General features: G+C 34.7%; 1 protein-coding gene across 1 annotated transcript; it reads left to right on the forward strand.

Annotated features, from left to right (window-relative positions):
- Positions 1–14,614: 14,614 nt before the first annotated feature.
- LOC122004470 (proteasome subunit alpha type-5-like) lies at positions 14,615–15,577 on the forward strand. Its single transcript, XM_042559353.1, has 4 exons — positions 14,615–14,631; positions 14,722–14,824; positions 14,987–15,052; positions 15,426–15,577. Exons 1-4 carry the CDS (start codon positions 14,615–14,617, stop codon positions 15,516–15,518), a joined length of 279 nt encoding a protein of 92 aa, XP_042415287.1. The 3' UTR covers positions 15,519–15,577.
- The last annotated feature ends 1,110 nt before the right edge of the window (positions 15,578–16,687 follow it).

The following is a 16,687-nucleotide window of genomic DNA, read 5'->3' on the forward strand; positions in this document are numbered from 1 at the left end:
GGTCGTGTTGTTAAAAGGGGTGCCCAAAGACAACAGTTTTTAACCGTTGTCTTTGAAGGCAAAGACAACATTTTTACAACTGTGAAAAACTGTTGTCTTTTCCTTCAAAGACAACAGTTTTTCACCGTTGTCTTTGAGCGTCTACCTTTAATAACAGGGTCTTCAACAATAGTTTTAAACTATCTACGACAACAGTGAAAAATCGTTGTCTTTTTTTGATAAAAAATAAAAAAAAATATTAAAATTTATTATACTATTTTCTAGTATTATAAATCATTCAAAATACTAAATTTGTAAATAAAATTTAACATATAATTTTCTAACATTCGAAAATAATATTTACAACATTCTGAAGAAATTTCAAAAGCAGCCAACAAAATGACAACTAACGACACTATTAAAACAAAGGTAGAGCAACACAACATCCTAATCCTAGAAGAGTAACACAACATCCTAATCTTGATATCCAGTTTTGAAGAGTTGGATCATTTGAACTACTTTTACCATGTACAACACTAGAAGAGTAACAAAAAACTGCTTCTTAATTCTCCTAATTCTTCTTCATCCTTGCCATGTTTGCATCGTACTTGGATCGAAGTGGACCAAGTAGATAAAGAAAGAAGATAAACTAAATGCCTTCATCTTCTTCATCTTTGCTTCTTAATTCTCCTAATCCTTCATCTTCTACATCCTTGCTTCTTAATTCTCCTAATCCTTCAAACTCCACCTGTAAGAAGAAGATAAAGAAATGCCACTTGATCTAAACTAAATGCCTATGAATAATAAAAAAATCTGAAATCTCATAAAGTAGACTTAATTCATTAATAATGCATCATATTGAATGCCTCTCCATGACTAGCTTAATAGCCTGTGCTATAGACATGTCTTCATTTGTTTCATACCTGAGTTTGTTAGCTTGTAAACGTTGAACAGTCATTTCACAAGAGAAATATTTCCAAGTTATCAGCACTGCAGATATAAGGTTAATAAAGAACTTGCCTCTTCCAGAATGGTTTCAAACACCTTACCAACTTTTTCCATTAGATCTTGAGGCACTTGATGTCCATCACCATCAAAGAGTGCGTAGCTGAAAAATAGAAGTAAATTTGTCTCCATAAGATTATAGTCTCCATGATCAGTGATATCTGTTAGTTATTCAGTTAACCATTACCTCTCCAAGTCATGATCATACAAGATAGAATTGTCACCAGAAGTTCGATAAATTGGTAGACCAAGTCTTCCAATCCAAGATGCCAATGGATTCTCGTTGCAGACACCATGCAACCTGAAGTGTCCAAATTAAAACTTCTAGTCACTGAAATTTTGAAGGCTGGCCACAATCCTCTTCCGAAGGAATGAAAACAAAAACACAAAAAAAAGAAGCATACCAGGCTGCTCCCATGTCAACAGGAAAACCAAATGAGTAGTCAGTGTGAACTCGACCACCAATTCTATCCCGAGATTCTAAAAGCACAACCCGAGGAATAAAAAATAAACTTCCATGTGATACAAATTTACCTAGCCACTTCACACACTGCATTCATATCAGAACTTAGAATCTAATATGTAAAGGCAACTGAAAAAACTGTTAATTTATATCGACATAACACCTGAAAAGCTGCATTTTTGCAGTGCATGAGCAGCTGCAATCCCTACAAATCCACCACCAATGACAATGGCAGAATGAGAGCGAGATTGCCTTGCTTCAGTCTTCTGATAGAATGATGTTGCAAGAAAATTTAAGTCAATATATATATAGATATATATGTTGATGTGAAGCAGTAAAATGTAAACTAGAATATATAGTGATTTTAACACCATGAAAAAAAACATAATTAATAATTAATCCAACACAAGAACAAGCAACATATTCTATCGTGTTGTATATATATTTACCAAATGCATTTTCCTTCCACATGGTTGAACTCTAAAAATAATTCAGAAAGTACCCCAATAATAAGACTGACAACAGAAAACACCCCAAACATAAACATTTAGTTTTATTTGCAATTATGACAGATAATCATGTAACTAGCTTCAGTATTCCCACAAAAAAAAAGATATGTAACATAACAATATACTGATACAAAGAAAACTAAAGGGATGACCATTAAAGGAAAGAATACCTTAAATAAAATGAATTCAGAAAGTTCCCATAGGCTCTGGATTAATCCTTTAAGTTTACTTTGATCATGAGCTAAATCATTGCAGTGAATAGATTTAAATCGAAGTAGGTAAAATTCCCATTTTGGCAGCCTGTATACCTCACGAAACCGATCTGCAATTTCACACTAGAGGTTGAAATCGAGTTCTTAAAAATCTTTAAACTTGATATACCGAAAGCTGGAATAGAGAAGGAGGCTATACTCACCAGAAAAATCCAAATTGATGCTGGAAATCATTAAAAAAGGGATGAGTAGATTCAAAAATCTACTAAGCTTGAACACCAACATCTCACGACTGGAAGCCCTAAGAATCGACCTGAAATCAGTCAAAAAATTGAAGATTTTGTGACTAAAAATTTACGCAGAAATAGATCACAAAAAGGACTCTATTTGGGCAGAAACAAGCATAAAAAATATATAAGGAGCAAAACCCCTCAAATGATTTGAAAATGAGGGAGGCGGGGAGGCGAAGGGTCACTACAAGAATTTTTGCATTCAACAACACCCAATAGACAACGCTTTTTAATAAAAACGTTGTCGTTCTTTGTTTTACAACGCTTTTAGTGAAAAGCGTTGTCTATGGTATTTACTTTTTACTAAAGACAACGGTTTTTAATGAAGTGTTGTCTTTAGTGTTGTTGTTTATGGTCAAAGACAACATTTTTTTAAAAAACATTTTTTAAAGTGTTGTGTATGTTTCCCCTAAACTCACTTAAAATAAATTCGCAGCCCTCGCTTTGCTAAACTCTAAACCATCAACGCGCGCGCGCCTTCTCCTCACCACTCCTCTCCACGAGTTCTCCTCTCCAATCCTCTCCACGAGTGCCTTCTCCTCTCCTTCTCCTCTCCACGAGCGCCTTCTCCTCTCCACTCCTCTCCACGAGCGCCTTCTCCTCTCCTTGCCGCGTGATCTCCTCTGAACCCTAATCTCGACCCAAACTCCTCACGCAAAACTCCTCACGCCGGCCCAACTCCTCCAAGTCGAGATCCCTAATCTCGCATTTCCCCATCTCCTCAATCAAAGTCAGCTTACCCTTCCTAATCTTCTCACGGCTCCTCAACTCCTTTGAACCCTTCGATCTTAGTTCCTTCCTCGCAGAGCAGATTCGAGAGTAGGAGGAACGGAAGAAAGAAAGGTAAAATTTCTTCCATCCCTCTAGAATAAGATTTTGTTTATTTTTGATTATTTTCCGAACTAGCCATTTTGCCGGATTCATACTGCATCAATTTTCCCCCTCCCCTGATTGTATTTTCTCATGATTTAATCTGGAATTTTTAAACGTTTAGCTATAGACTTTGGCAGTAGGTATTAATCCTTAAAAATAGCATGAAGCATATAACATGCTATCCTTTTTTCTCAAATTCAGTGTGAAGCTGTTGGCCAAGTTGCAGATATTATTCACATTCCAGCCTTTCTTTGTCGTCAGGTATAATGTGCAGCTTGAAATTAATCAATCTCTAGTGTTATTCTACTATTATTTTTATTGTGTACCCTTAATGCGCAGAGAATATCTCTCATTTTTATTGTATCTAAAACTTGTGTTCTGCATTATCTCATCTTAATTCTGGGCAGTGACTTGTGCCTACTCAGTTTGTTGAATTTATATCAACTACTATTGTTATATTTATGTCACTTGCCTTCTAAGAGCTTAATGGCTTAAGTATGATTTAATACATCATGCACTATTGCATTGAGTTGCTTATGTTGATGTCCCTTTGAGGAAGTTGCAGATTCTCAAGTGCTAAAGAAACAAAGTTGCTTATTATAAGTTATAATTCAAGCATTTTCCTGGAATGGTTTCATTTTTCAACTAAAGGTTAACATGTTTCAATAGAGAATATGTTTTGGTGAATGCTCCAATATTATATGACTCTACAATTTATACCAAGGCAAAAGTACCTAACTACCTATACGTAGACTCTAACAAACATGTACATATGGATAATATAGATAACTAGGTTATCTCCCCAAGTGAGAAATTTGCTATTGGGATTGCATTTTGATGAGAAACCTGTATGGTCAAAAATTTTCAGGTAGAAATACAATTTTGATTAATTGTTTAAATATTTTGTTATAGTTTCACACTATTGTTTGTGTTAATATTTTTAGGTATTAGCTCATTGTTGATTGATTAGTTATAAAGAATGGACAAAGATTGGATGTCAAAGGATAGACTATCACTTGAATATGAGAATGGAGTTGAGTCTTTCTTGCAATTTGCAATGGAAAACACTAATGATCCGAATATGGGAATATCTTGCCCATGTGCAAAATGTGGCAATCTAAAGAAGAAAAATATACAAACTATCAGGGCACATATGTATTGTAACGGTATAGATATGACATATCATACATGGATATGGCACGGCGAAAGATCTACGATAGGGATTTCACAAAATGAAAGTGACCAAGTAGGGCCAAATGAATATGTTCGTGAGGAACCAATAAATATGGTTCATGATGCATATGATAGTTATGCTGAGAATCCAACCCAATTCAATAAGCTTCTTGAAGATGCGGAGACACCTTTATATCCGGGATGCACTAAATTTACAAGGTTATCTGCAATTGTGAAATTATTCAACTTGAAGGCCAAATATAGTTGGAGTGATAAAAGTTTCACTGACCTACTCAGTTTGTTAGGAGAAATACTTCCAGATGACAATAAATTGCCTTTATCTCTGTATGATGCAAAGAAAAGCTTATCTGCATTAGGGATGGATTATGTAAAAATTCACGCTTGTCCTAATGATTGTATCTTATACCGGAAGGAGTATGAGGATTTAACTAATTGCCCTACTTGCGGGATGTCAAGGTGGAAGTTGGGAAAAAAAAATATGATAAATGAAGGAATTCCTGCCATGGTTTTGTGGTACTTCCCCCCTATTCCAAGATTTCAAAGAATGTTTCGGAATAAAGAGATATCTAAGGAGTTGACTTGGCATGCCGAAAAAAGACTTTGTGATGGATATTTACGCCATCCAGCTGATACACCTTCTTGGAAAATAGTTGATCACAAATGGCCAGATTTTGGTATTGAGGCAAGAAATCTCAGATTGGCTATATCAGCTGATGGGATGAATCCTCATGGTTTAATGAGTTCTGCATATAGTTGTTGGCCAGTTTTAATGATTACTTATAATCTTCCTCCATGGTTGTGTATGAAGAGAAAATTTATGATGCTCACATTGTTAATTTCTGGTCCCAAATAGCCGGGAAATGATATTGATGTTTACTTAGCACCTCTAATTGATGACTTAAAATGCTTATGGGATATAGGTGTCGAAGCATATGATGCATATCGCCAAGAAACTTTTATGCTTAGGGCTATCTTATTATGGACGATCAATGATTTTCCTGCATATGGGAACATGTCAGGATGCATTGTCAAAGGATATCATGCATGTCCTATTTGTGGTGAAGATACCTATTCAACAAGGTTGAAGCATAGTAGGAAAATGTCTTATACAGGTCATAGAAGGTTTCTACCTGCAACTCATCCTTATCGAAGGCAACGGAAGGCATTTAATGGGAACCAAGAATTTAACCCTGCTCCAAAACCATTAAGTGGCGATGAAGTTTTTGAAAGAGTTGAAAGAATTAATTGTCATTGGGGAAAAATGAGTAGAAAGTCTCAGTCGAATGATGATGTAAAATCATGCTGGAAAAAAAATCAATTTTCTTTGAACTTCAGTATTGGAAACATCTATACATTCGACATGTTCTTGATGTGATGCACATTGAAAAGAATATTTGTGAAAGTCTTATCGGAACGTTACTTGATATTCCAAGAAAAACAAAGGATGGAGTAGCAGCGAGATTAGACCTTTTGGAAATGAATGTCGGGATAGATTTGGCACCAAGGATGGGGAGAAGAAAACATTTTTGCCAGCAGCCTGTTATACACTTAGTAAGGATGAGAAAAGGAAAATTTTGAATTCTTTGTTTGGAATACAACTTCCATCATGTTACTCATCTAATGTTAAAAACCTCGTGTCGTTGAAGGACTTAAAACTTATTGGCCTTAAGTCACACGACTACCACGCTTTAATGCAACAATTGCTTCCTGTTGCGATACGTGGTGTTTTGCCCAAACATGTTAGAGACACTATCACTCGCTTGTGTTTCTTCTTCAATGTGTTATGTAATAAAGTGATAGATGTTTCAAGGATGGATGATATGCAAAGAGAGATTGTGACAATATTGTGTTTACTTGAAAAGTATTTCCCCCCTTCATTTTTTGATATAATGATTCATTTAAGTGTTCATCTTGTGCGGGAGGTGAAACTGTGTGGACCGGTTTGGTATAGGTATATGTATCCATTTGAAAGATACATGAAGATTTTGAAAGGTTATGTGCGAAATCGCAATCGACCTGAAGGGTGTATGGCTGAATCTTATATTGCTGAAGAGGCTATTGAATTTTGCTCAGACTATCTGTCTAGTGTGCACACAATTGGGATCCCATCAAGTCATCGACAAATAGAACTTACTAGGCCTTTATCAGGTGCAGTAGTCTACTCCACTACTCACGATGAGTTAACGCAAGCACATCGTTATGTATTGGCAAATGATGCTGAGATTGATCTCTATATCGAGTAATGTATCTAACTTATTAATATTTTAATGTGGTTTGCTTACATTCTGTTGGTTTATTTATACCAAATAATTTGATTAGGGAACACATGACGTATTTGAATGCAAGATTTCCTCGTAAGGCTAAGTCCAAGAAGTGGTTACAAGATGAGCATAATCGAACGTTTATTACTTGGTTGCGTGATCGTGTAAGTTTCTTTAGTATTACATATTGGCATACATTCATTTTCATATTTATGCATAATTAAAATTTTATTGCATAAAAAATTTAGGTTCTTGATGTAGTTGACCATTCCACTCATCAAGTTTCAGAAAGATTGATGTGGATAGCTGGCGGGCCTAACAAGCAAGTACTAAAATACTCTAGCTATTTGATTGATGGGGTTACTTATGCTACAAAAGAGCGTGATGCTATACGAGTTGTTCAAAACTCCGGAGTCAGCTTAGTTGCAAAGACAATGCAAGTTGCAAGTGCAAAGGATAAAAATCCTATTGTGTCAGATATGGTTTTTTATGGAGTTATAGAAGAAATATGGGTAGTTGATTACCATAAATTTCAACTTCCAATGTTTAAATGTAATTGGGTGGAGCATAATAACGGCATTAAAGTAGATGATCTTGGTTTCACATTGGTAAACCTCAATAGACTTGGATTCAAATCTGACGCTTTTATCCTGGCAAGCCAAGCAAAGCAAGTATTTTACATTGAAGATCCCGAAGATCCTTTATGGAGTGTTGTACTTGCAACACCAAACAGAGACTACTTTGAATACCTAAAGGGCGAAGAGTTAGAGGACACTGCTATCCACTATCAATGTTTTAGTAGGGGGTTACCATCAATGGATATTGACGGAGAAGATGATAATGAACCACCATGTATTCGTGAAGACTGTGATGGAAGTTGGATTGACAATATTTAATTGCTGAATTTTTGCTTTTGAATATAAGTGTGTAAACAATTTACCTATGAGGATGAATTTGTGGACAATATTAATATGTTATATTCCTCACTTTAATTCGAATCAGATATGTTGTGATGTTATTGCAAGTTTCTGCTTTTATCTTTTATTTTTTTTCATACTGTTGTGAATTTGTTGGTGTAAATATATCATCTTGCTGTGAGTTTATGCATGTTTCTAACTAAACTTATGTTGATCAGTCTAAGTTGTTATAGATCAATGGATTCTACTAGAAAGAGTAAGAGAATAGGGCAACTTGCAAAGTTGGACAAGGGTAAAGAAGTCATTACAGCTGCTCGTGAAGAGAGTTGCGAGGGTGATAAAGTGTTGGATTCCAAAGACACTATCTCCTCAAGAACTTCTAGAGGTCGCACACAGTTGGATAAGATTACAAAGCAAAGAATGCAAGGTATTAGAAATGAGGTGTCATTCAATAATTTTGGACAACCGATAGGACCAGCTGCTGTAGCCATGCAAAGTTACATTGGTGTCTTGGCTCGGCAAAAGGTTAATATTAAATACAAGACATGGAAGCAAGTCCCAATTGCTGTCAAAGAATTAATATGGGAATCAGTCAATGTAAGCAAGTTAGCATGTTTTAACAATTATAATATTTCACTACTAATGATAGATATATTTTATGTTTGTCTTAATTAATCTTATTAATGTTTTCCACTTATTTGATGTACAGTTGATTTATAATGTTGACTCAAAGTGGAAAAAGGGATGTTTGAGGTCTGCAAACAGTAAGTGGAGGCAATACAAGACCCATCTCACCCAAAAATTTATTTTAAGCAGGCGTGACAAACCTGAGGAGTTGAATGAGCCACCTGTTGGCTTTGAAATTACAAGAGAAGATTGGCGTGCGTTTGTCATTAGTCGCATTTTTGAAGATTTCATTGTAAGATTCTAAATTTTTTCTTTTGAAACTATTCGATCATAATTCATTATGTATTATTCAAATTTGATATGTCGCATGTTTGAAATAACTAGAAACTCAGTGATCAACAAAAAGAGCGAAGGAAAAAAAATAGATATCCTCATCGACTCTCACGCAAAGGGTATGCACGCTTTGCTGAAGAAATTGTAAGTATTTTTAAAATATATTTCCTCTAAGAACCCTCTAATTGATTCACATTAAATTATTTCACATTTGTTATTTGATTTTTCTTTGTTGTAGGGGACTGAATTATGTGATGATAATGACATCAATAGAGCTATTATGTGGAAGAAAGGACGCGCCAACAAAGGAGGAGAGTTTGAAGGTGAAGATTTGGTGGACACAGTACACAAGATTGTAAGTAAATTTTCATGTTCTTCTGATAATGACTTCAATATATCTTCTAGTTTTCGAGAGTAAAGTTGCATGCATGCATACCCTTTGCGTGAGGAAGCCAAGGCAAGCAGTGCAATGAGGAGTTTAACACCATTCCTTGCATAGCTTGAATTCTCAGTACTAGAGCATGTATTGAGGAAGTAAATGGTGAATGAATGCATTGAGAGCTTAGAGGTGACGGGTTTATATAGAACAGATGTGGATTTACTAGGTATCTAGGTTTGAAATGTTCTTACTTGGAGAAGAGATCAAGTCGAAAAGTCTATTACATGCAGTGGTTTCCTTTTGCTGCAATCAATTAATGGTGAATGCATTGAGAACTTAGAGGTGATAGCTAGAGTTTCTATAGAACAGATGCAGATAAATCAACCAGGTTTGAAACGTTCTTGGCAGTAAGCAATTTGTAAGCTTTAGTAACCCAAGGGCCAGTAAAGTTGTTCCCCAGACCACTGCTCTGAAGCTTCTATTATGTTTTCCCACTTGATTGGTGACAAATAAAGCTCCTTGTCTCCTTGAGCATTCTCTTTGTGCTGTTTTAGTTTGAATTAAAGCATAAGATTCATGAATCGGAACTTGAGAGGTTGGGAACAACTTTACTTTTGATTATTCTTTCCTGCAACTCCAGACAATTAGCTTCAATTATGTGGTGGTCCTCTCTTTATGGGTTTGTGTAGTGAAAATTTATTAAAATTTTGTCATTTTATTAAACTTGTAGTCAATTGCTCAATCAAATATGTGCCTTTTTTAGAACTATGCAGAAGTAAATATATGATTGAATGCCAAAAAAGGAAAAAATATTTCAAAGTCAACTTCATATTTGTTCAATATGACTTACTAAGCACTTGACTTGAGCTATCACGGGAAGAACCGGCCTGGACATCAGTATTTTTTAAACCAATATTGCATATCCTTGGTAATTATCCTTGGTAAAGTACTGATAATTCTTTTTAATGTTGCATTACAGGATGAATATATACAGCAAAAGAGGGAGGGTAAGCTGCAATGCGAAGGAGCAAAAGAGGATATTCTTACCAAGGCACTTGAAACTCAGGAATATTCGGGCGTGTCCGGGTATCGAGGTCATATCAACCCAACAATCTATTTCAATGTTGGTAGAACAAGGAAGAAATATGATGTTACCCTAGATAGAATCGTTGAGCATAAAAGGGAGCTGAAGGAGGCGAAGATGCAAATTTTAGAACAAGATGTACGCATCCAAAAACTTGAAGCATTAATGCATAAAAGGGGTGCATGGGACAATTCAATTGATGACAAAGGCAGTTGCTCGGTGAAGTTTCATCAGAAGAATATTGAAGAAGATGACGTACAGATTGTGGGTAAAGACGAAGTTTTATAGGTAAAATACAAGTTATAGTGATATTCATTATTATTATAGCATTATAAACTAAATATAATCAACATGTTTTTTTTAATATTTTAGGGTCAATCAGTTGCATTGACATTGGAATCTTGCTCAAATATTGCTGCATATGGTACAATTGTTTGTTTCAATGGCATGGAAAAAATGCTTCATGGTATTCCATTTCCCAAGAATTGCATTCGAGTCTCCATTGATCAAGCAGTGGACAAATCCGCTCCTTTGCCATATCCAATTCCAAGTGAATGTGAAGTAATTGGTGATGCCATAGGAACTGTTGTGGCTTGGCCTGAACAGCAGATTGTGAAGCAAGATGAGGTATATGAGATATTATATTTCTAATTATATTATCACTTTATTATTATATTTCTAATTATATTGCCACTTTATTATTATTCAACCTAGCTATCTAACTTGTTTATATTTGAAATTATTAGAAGCCTAGAAGGAAGAAGTTTGAACGAAAAAAATCAAAACCTACTTTGTCAACAAGTGTCCCAAGAGCATTACATATGTTATATTGTTACAGTAAGCATGCTCTAGATGGAGGAAAATGTATATCAATGTGCTTAGATAATGAAGTGTTTGATGAAGATTGTGAACTTTTTCTTGACCTTGAGGACATCAATTCTTTGTATCATTTGGAGTCAATTTCAGAAAATTTGATCGTTGCCTACATATGGTAAGTAAGTTTATTTAAGCAATTTCAGCAACTTTTTCATCACATGTTTGCTTCCCAATTTTAGCAACTTATTATGGTTTATTGTTACAATTTCACCAACTTATTATGAGTGATCATTATTTTTTAATCCACATGATTGTTTTGTATCTAAATTTTATTATTTAGTATCTAAATATTATTTTCTCGGTTGCAACTGCATTGCTTTACTTATCTGGGAAATTACTGCATTGCTTTATGTTTGTTGGGAAATTCTAATATCTAGCAAGACAGAAAATCCTCGATTTGAACTGCAAGAAGTTTACTAATATTGTTGTGTGAACAAGTTTACTCTTGAAAATTCAACTTCTAGTAATTTTCTCATACCATGTTATTCTCATTAAGTTAATAGTTCATCATTTCTATTGAGAGGTTTACTAATATCAATTGATGTGGTACACTTTACATAAATATAGCTCATTCATTTTCAATCGGCCCTTAATGTTTGCCTTCTGCCATTTGTTCTTCTAGACAGGAAGTACTTTGCTCATATCTTTTTCTTGTATATTTTTAAGTATCTTAAATGTGCTTGTCCTCAAGAAATAAAAGAATTTGCATGTATACATTTCTGGTATGTTTAATATGCAAGACTGTTCATAGTAAGTTCTCATGTATGGATGTTACTATCATCAGCCATAACTTAGTGTTATGAGTGATCATTATTTTTTCCAACTTATTATGAGTGTTTTGTATCTAAATTTTATTATTTAGTATCTAAATATTTTTTTTCTTTGCAATGATAGGTGTCTGTATAAAAAGATGGTGAAAGATACCAAGACAAAGAAATTCAGATTTATGAATCCTCACAAACTCCCATATCTGGCAAAAACGGCACAAGACAAATCAGTTAAGCTTGAAACCCTGAATCAAAGGGCAACTCTTTTAGCAGATAAGCTGACAAGTGCATCAACAGATCAACTAGTGTTAGTGCCATGTAATGTCGGGTAAGCAAGAAGTAAAACATCACTTTCAATTGCTTCCTTTCGATAATTTATTCAATTTTATGATCTAATCCTATGTATTTGCCTAGTTTCCATTGGAATCTTAGTGTTATTGAACCTTACAAGGATGCTATTTACCTGCTGGATTCCCTAAGTTGCCGCATTCGCGATGATGATTCAAAATACGTAATGGAAATGTGAGTTCAGATTTCTTTTAGTAAATATTTATTATAATAAAAATCTTATTTAACAAATATTCTTAACGTATGAAGAGCCTTAAAATTGTTTAATTCAACCAAGGGAAGGAAAGGTAGGAAAAATGTTAAGTGGGAAGTAGTTAAGGTATGTGTACTTTTGTTTAACATATATTGTAATGTGTATAATTTTCATTAACAATTTGACTCTAATTACTATATATAGGCTCCTCAACAACCGGGTGCGAAACAATGTGGTTTTTTTGTGATGCGATTTATGAGAGAAATTATTGAAGAAGTTGAGACTATTGAGAGAGATTCGCTGCAATCAATAGTAACATTATTTAGCTTATCTCAAATTATTTGACATAAACTATTTAAAATTGCAAAGTGATCAGTGTTGATTATTTTTCCATTAACATAAATTGTGTATGCTCACAGTTCACAAAAATAGGGTACTCTCGTGAACAAATTGATGAGGTTCGGTCCGAGTTGGCGGAGTGCATACAAGATCATATTTATGAATAGGTATGGAATGATAGTTGCCATAATTCTATTTAGATTTAAGTTCATGGAATGGTGGTTTTTTTTGGTGGAATCATAGTTAATGCCAATTTTTTTGATGCAGTGCATAGTTACCAGATCGACCTTGAGCATTTGACCCCAAAGAAAAGTTGTCACTGAAGTTTAAAAACTTGTGAAAATTTTTAGTGAATGATGATGTTTTGTGAATGATGATGTTTTGGAAAAATTGTCACTTAGGTGAAAGGATGTTTTCTGGATTAATATGCAAGTACAAAGCACTGTATTATATGTTATTCTGTAAAGTTTTGTCGATGTAAATTATCTAGTTTCTTTATCTAGCTTTTGTTCCACTATTGGGTTTGTTTTTCTAATAATTACTCATGCAGCAAAATACTGAGCAAGAAGTTGTAGATCTTATAATCAGGTAAAGTAGAAAAAGTTAACTACTTCATTATGCTTTCATCTTAGTATTTGTATATTTGATTTGTCTTCTTTGAACCAACTTCAAGTCAAAAAGCCGATCCTCTAGATAGCTGTTAAAAATAAGGTATTATTTGGTTTGTCAGTGATCTTAATATTTGGTAATATTTGGTCTTTGATGCTCACGACAGAGTTCCAATGCTGCATGATTACCTTGTTCAAGCAGATTGCTCGCTGCCTCAGTAGCTCGCATTTTCAGGTTTGTTTCATCATTGATATTCCTTCTTTTTAGTGTTCTATATTAAAAGGAAATACTAACTGTCGATGAGATTGTTATCCTCTTGCTTGAACATGAACCAAAGTATATAAATTTGACCTTTTGATCTGAAAGTATAAAAAAAGTTAATTGGATACTAGTTTTTTATTTTTTTTTTGCAGTTGCATTTGTTGTATTTTCATATGTTTCTCAGTGAACTTCTAAACAATTCTTTTTTCATTAATTTATTAAGGCTTATTATAAGTTTCAGTTTGATGGTGCAAATTGTTTTCTTTTGTAATCCATCTGTTTCTTCTTTGGTTTAGGAAAGTTGAAGTGAATCCCTTGATAGCTGTTTCATAGGTTTGTTCCATTATTTTCCAGTACGTACTGGAATCACTATCAATAGCCCTCAAGGACTATTTACAACCTTGCAATCAAATTAATTGGACTTATAATCTAATGTATGGTCATCTGGAGCATGAATATTGGAGGATTCATGAATGACTCTTCGGATGATGAATGTATGTCATTTAATATTGGTTCATGTATTTATTTAGATACATCTTGAGTATTCCCTATAAATACCCTATGTATTTAACAATTCAAAGATGAAGAAAATCAGAAGTAGTTGAACACTAACACTTGGACGCCAACATTTTGAGTTGGCGCCTAGATTTGACCATCTAACAGACACGGCTAAAGGATCAACTTCTATGAACACCCTTAATAACTTATACAGATATTTGTGAACAATTAGGTTGGTGGCTATCATTTATCCTCCCTTTTTGTTGTTTTTTCCATGTACCCAATGCAGCTTTCATTTCAAAGGTTCCAAGCTGATGAACAAGGATGGGTGGACACAATCCTTTTGATAATATTTTATTTCCTCAATAAGCTACAGTGTCTGAAGTGCTAAAATGTATAAAATTTTCACGTTAAACCCTCCTATTAGGGAACTGATTTTATTGTCCTAGTGGGTTGTTTACTACTATTAACATAATCTTCCTGTGTCCTAAACGATTCTTCCCAGAGATCACTCTTTAGGAGATACAAATATTCTAGTGCATATGTATTATTGTGCTGGACCTTTTCGTATGTTAATGTTTCTGCTCGATATTACAAATGTCAGAAGTTATCTGGTAAAATCTGAAGTCTCTCCTACACAGTCTCTGCTATGTAGTCCTGTATTTCAATGTTTTGCTTCAAATGTTACATGCTATAAATTGCAGGTACTATACCGATCCATCTGGCACATTCTGGCAATGCAATGCAAAAGCAATAGGATCTGGATCCGAAGGAGCTGATAGTTCTCTTCAAGAGCAATACAACAAGGTAGCTACTATGGCAATTTTAGATATACATGGCTGTGCAAGGCAAATTTGCTTTGACGGCAGCCTTCTCTATTGTGGCTACTTAGATCTATAGTAATTTTCTGTTTGTGGTATTGTGGTGGCGGTGATGAGAATAATTTCATGAGGGCGCTTGTTTATCCAGGACCTGTCCCTTCTGGAAGCTGAAACTATAGCTCTTTCCATCCTGAAACAAGTCATGGAAGAAAAGGTATATTTCTTGTGGTTTTTCTGTATCTACCTGCTTTAGAAGATAGATAAAGCATCCCTGTTATCAAACCTGGATTAGGTTCATTCAGGCTCCTGGTTAATGAATTATTACTTGGTCTATTTGGATAAACTAATCGGGTGTGCTTAGATGTTTACTTCTAAATCATATAAACACTGCATTTAAATATGATAAAGAGAGAATACACTATTCAATCTGGTACCAGCTGACCTGAATGTATGTTTTGGGTACTTTTGTATCAGACGGGTAAATTGGACTGATGCTTAAGGATCCAGTTCTAGGGTTTCATTTTGTTTTACATAAATTGCAGAGTATTGCAACTTTTACATTGCTAATTACTCATTTGCATTAACAAGTAACCCCTAATAATGTTGACATTGCAAAGGTGGCTCCTACTTACCATCTATATACACCTGCCGAGGTTAAAGATGTCATTTCTCGCCTTTGATCGGCAAGGCCATTTATCTTGTTATCTGCGTTTCTTCGTACTTCATACTACTTGCTAGATTGCTTTTTAATTGTGCTGGATGCTGTGACCTTATTGTGTTCTGGTTGCTTATCCACTGAACCATATTCCGTTCAAAGAAGTTTAGTAATGTCATCTGCAATTTCTCTAAAAGTTTTATTCCCTTGGAGTCTATGCTGTGAAATTATAATATGTCATCTCTCATTTTTCACATTCGCAGTGAAACAATTAATAGCTCACAAAAAATAGCTGAAGGTTGAATTTTAGTTTGCAAGTGTCTTGTACTTTGACTGGTTCCAGAATTTTGCTCTCAGGGTAGTTCACATTTTTATTGTTTTTTAAAGAAATTTGATATGGACAACTTTCTTGGGGGCCTTTGCTAATATTTTACCTCATTTACTGGATGTTTTTCAATTTTCACCAATGTAACCAATGTAACAGGAGACTTGGAGAAGAAATACTACAAGTGTTCAAGTCAATGTCACATTTAAATGCGGTATTGTTGGATATTGTTGGAGAATTGCTAGTCCAGTTTATGCGGAGAACATTGTGAACGAGGAAGTGGACTGTTTAACTAGCCCTTTTTGGTTCTCATACCTCAAAGAGGTTGAGGGTATTAGGGTTTAGGGTTATGTTAGGTTGTTGATTGTGTTATGCGAATATTCTATGAATCTATCTATTAAATTATTATGCTACAGAAAGAACAACCTGAAACTATTGCCGAAATTATGCCCATTAATAATTAATCTATGCAATACTGCATACAAGATGATATTATCTTGGTCTAAGAGCTGTGCACTTCTTCAGCTGACTGAAATGAGATGCAAGGATGTGATGGCGAAGGTAGATATAGACGGAAAAGCTCATGCTAAGTTGAATTTGTACTTCATCTAAGATACTTCAAATGAGGCTGGGATACTAGAGATTTGAGCAACTGCTCATGGGTTCCATCACGTAGGCTTTGTTCCAAATATTTATGGAATGGCAAATGGACTTTTAGCTTTCCAGCTTCTAGGGTCCTATAGGAAGCCTTTGAACCCAAGATCTGGAAAACTCCTGTTTCTGTCGATCCTTATGGACCGAGCAGAGTATAGAATTAAGGAAGATTTTGCTTGTAGAATTGGAATGGAGAAAGGCGCTCTTTCACCGAT

Source organism: Zingiber officinale, chromosome 7B (assembly GCF_018446385.1).
Source record: "Zingiber officinale cultivar Zhangliang chromosome 7B, Zo_v1.1, whole genome shotgun sequence".
Lineage (NCBI taxonomy): Eukaryota > Viridiplantae > Streptophyta > Magnoliopsida > Zingiberales > Zingiberaceae > Zingiber > Zingiber officinale.

Bases quoted from the DNA above. Each gene is read 5' to 3' on its own strand.
- LOC122004470 (XM_042559353.1), top strand. The intron at 14,825-14,986 runs GTAGCTACTATG...TTGTTTATCCAG, and splicing joins TTCAAGAGCAATACAACAAG to GACCTGTCCCTTCTGGAAGC. The intron at 15,053-15,425 runs GTATATTTCTTG...TTGCATTAACAA, and splicing joins AACAAGTCATGGAAGAAAAG to GTAACCCCTAATAATGTTGA.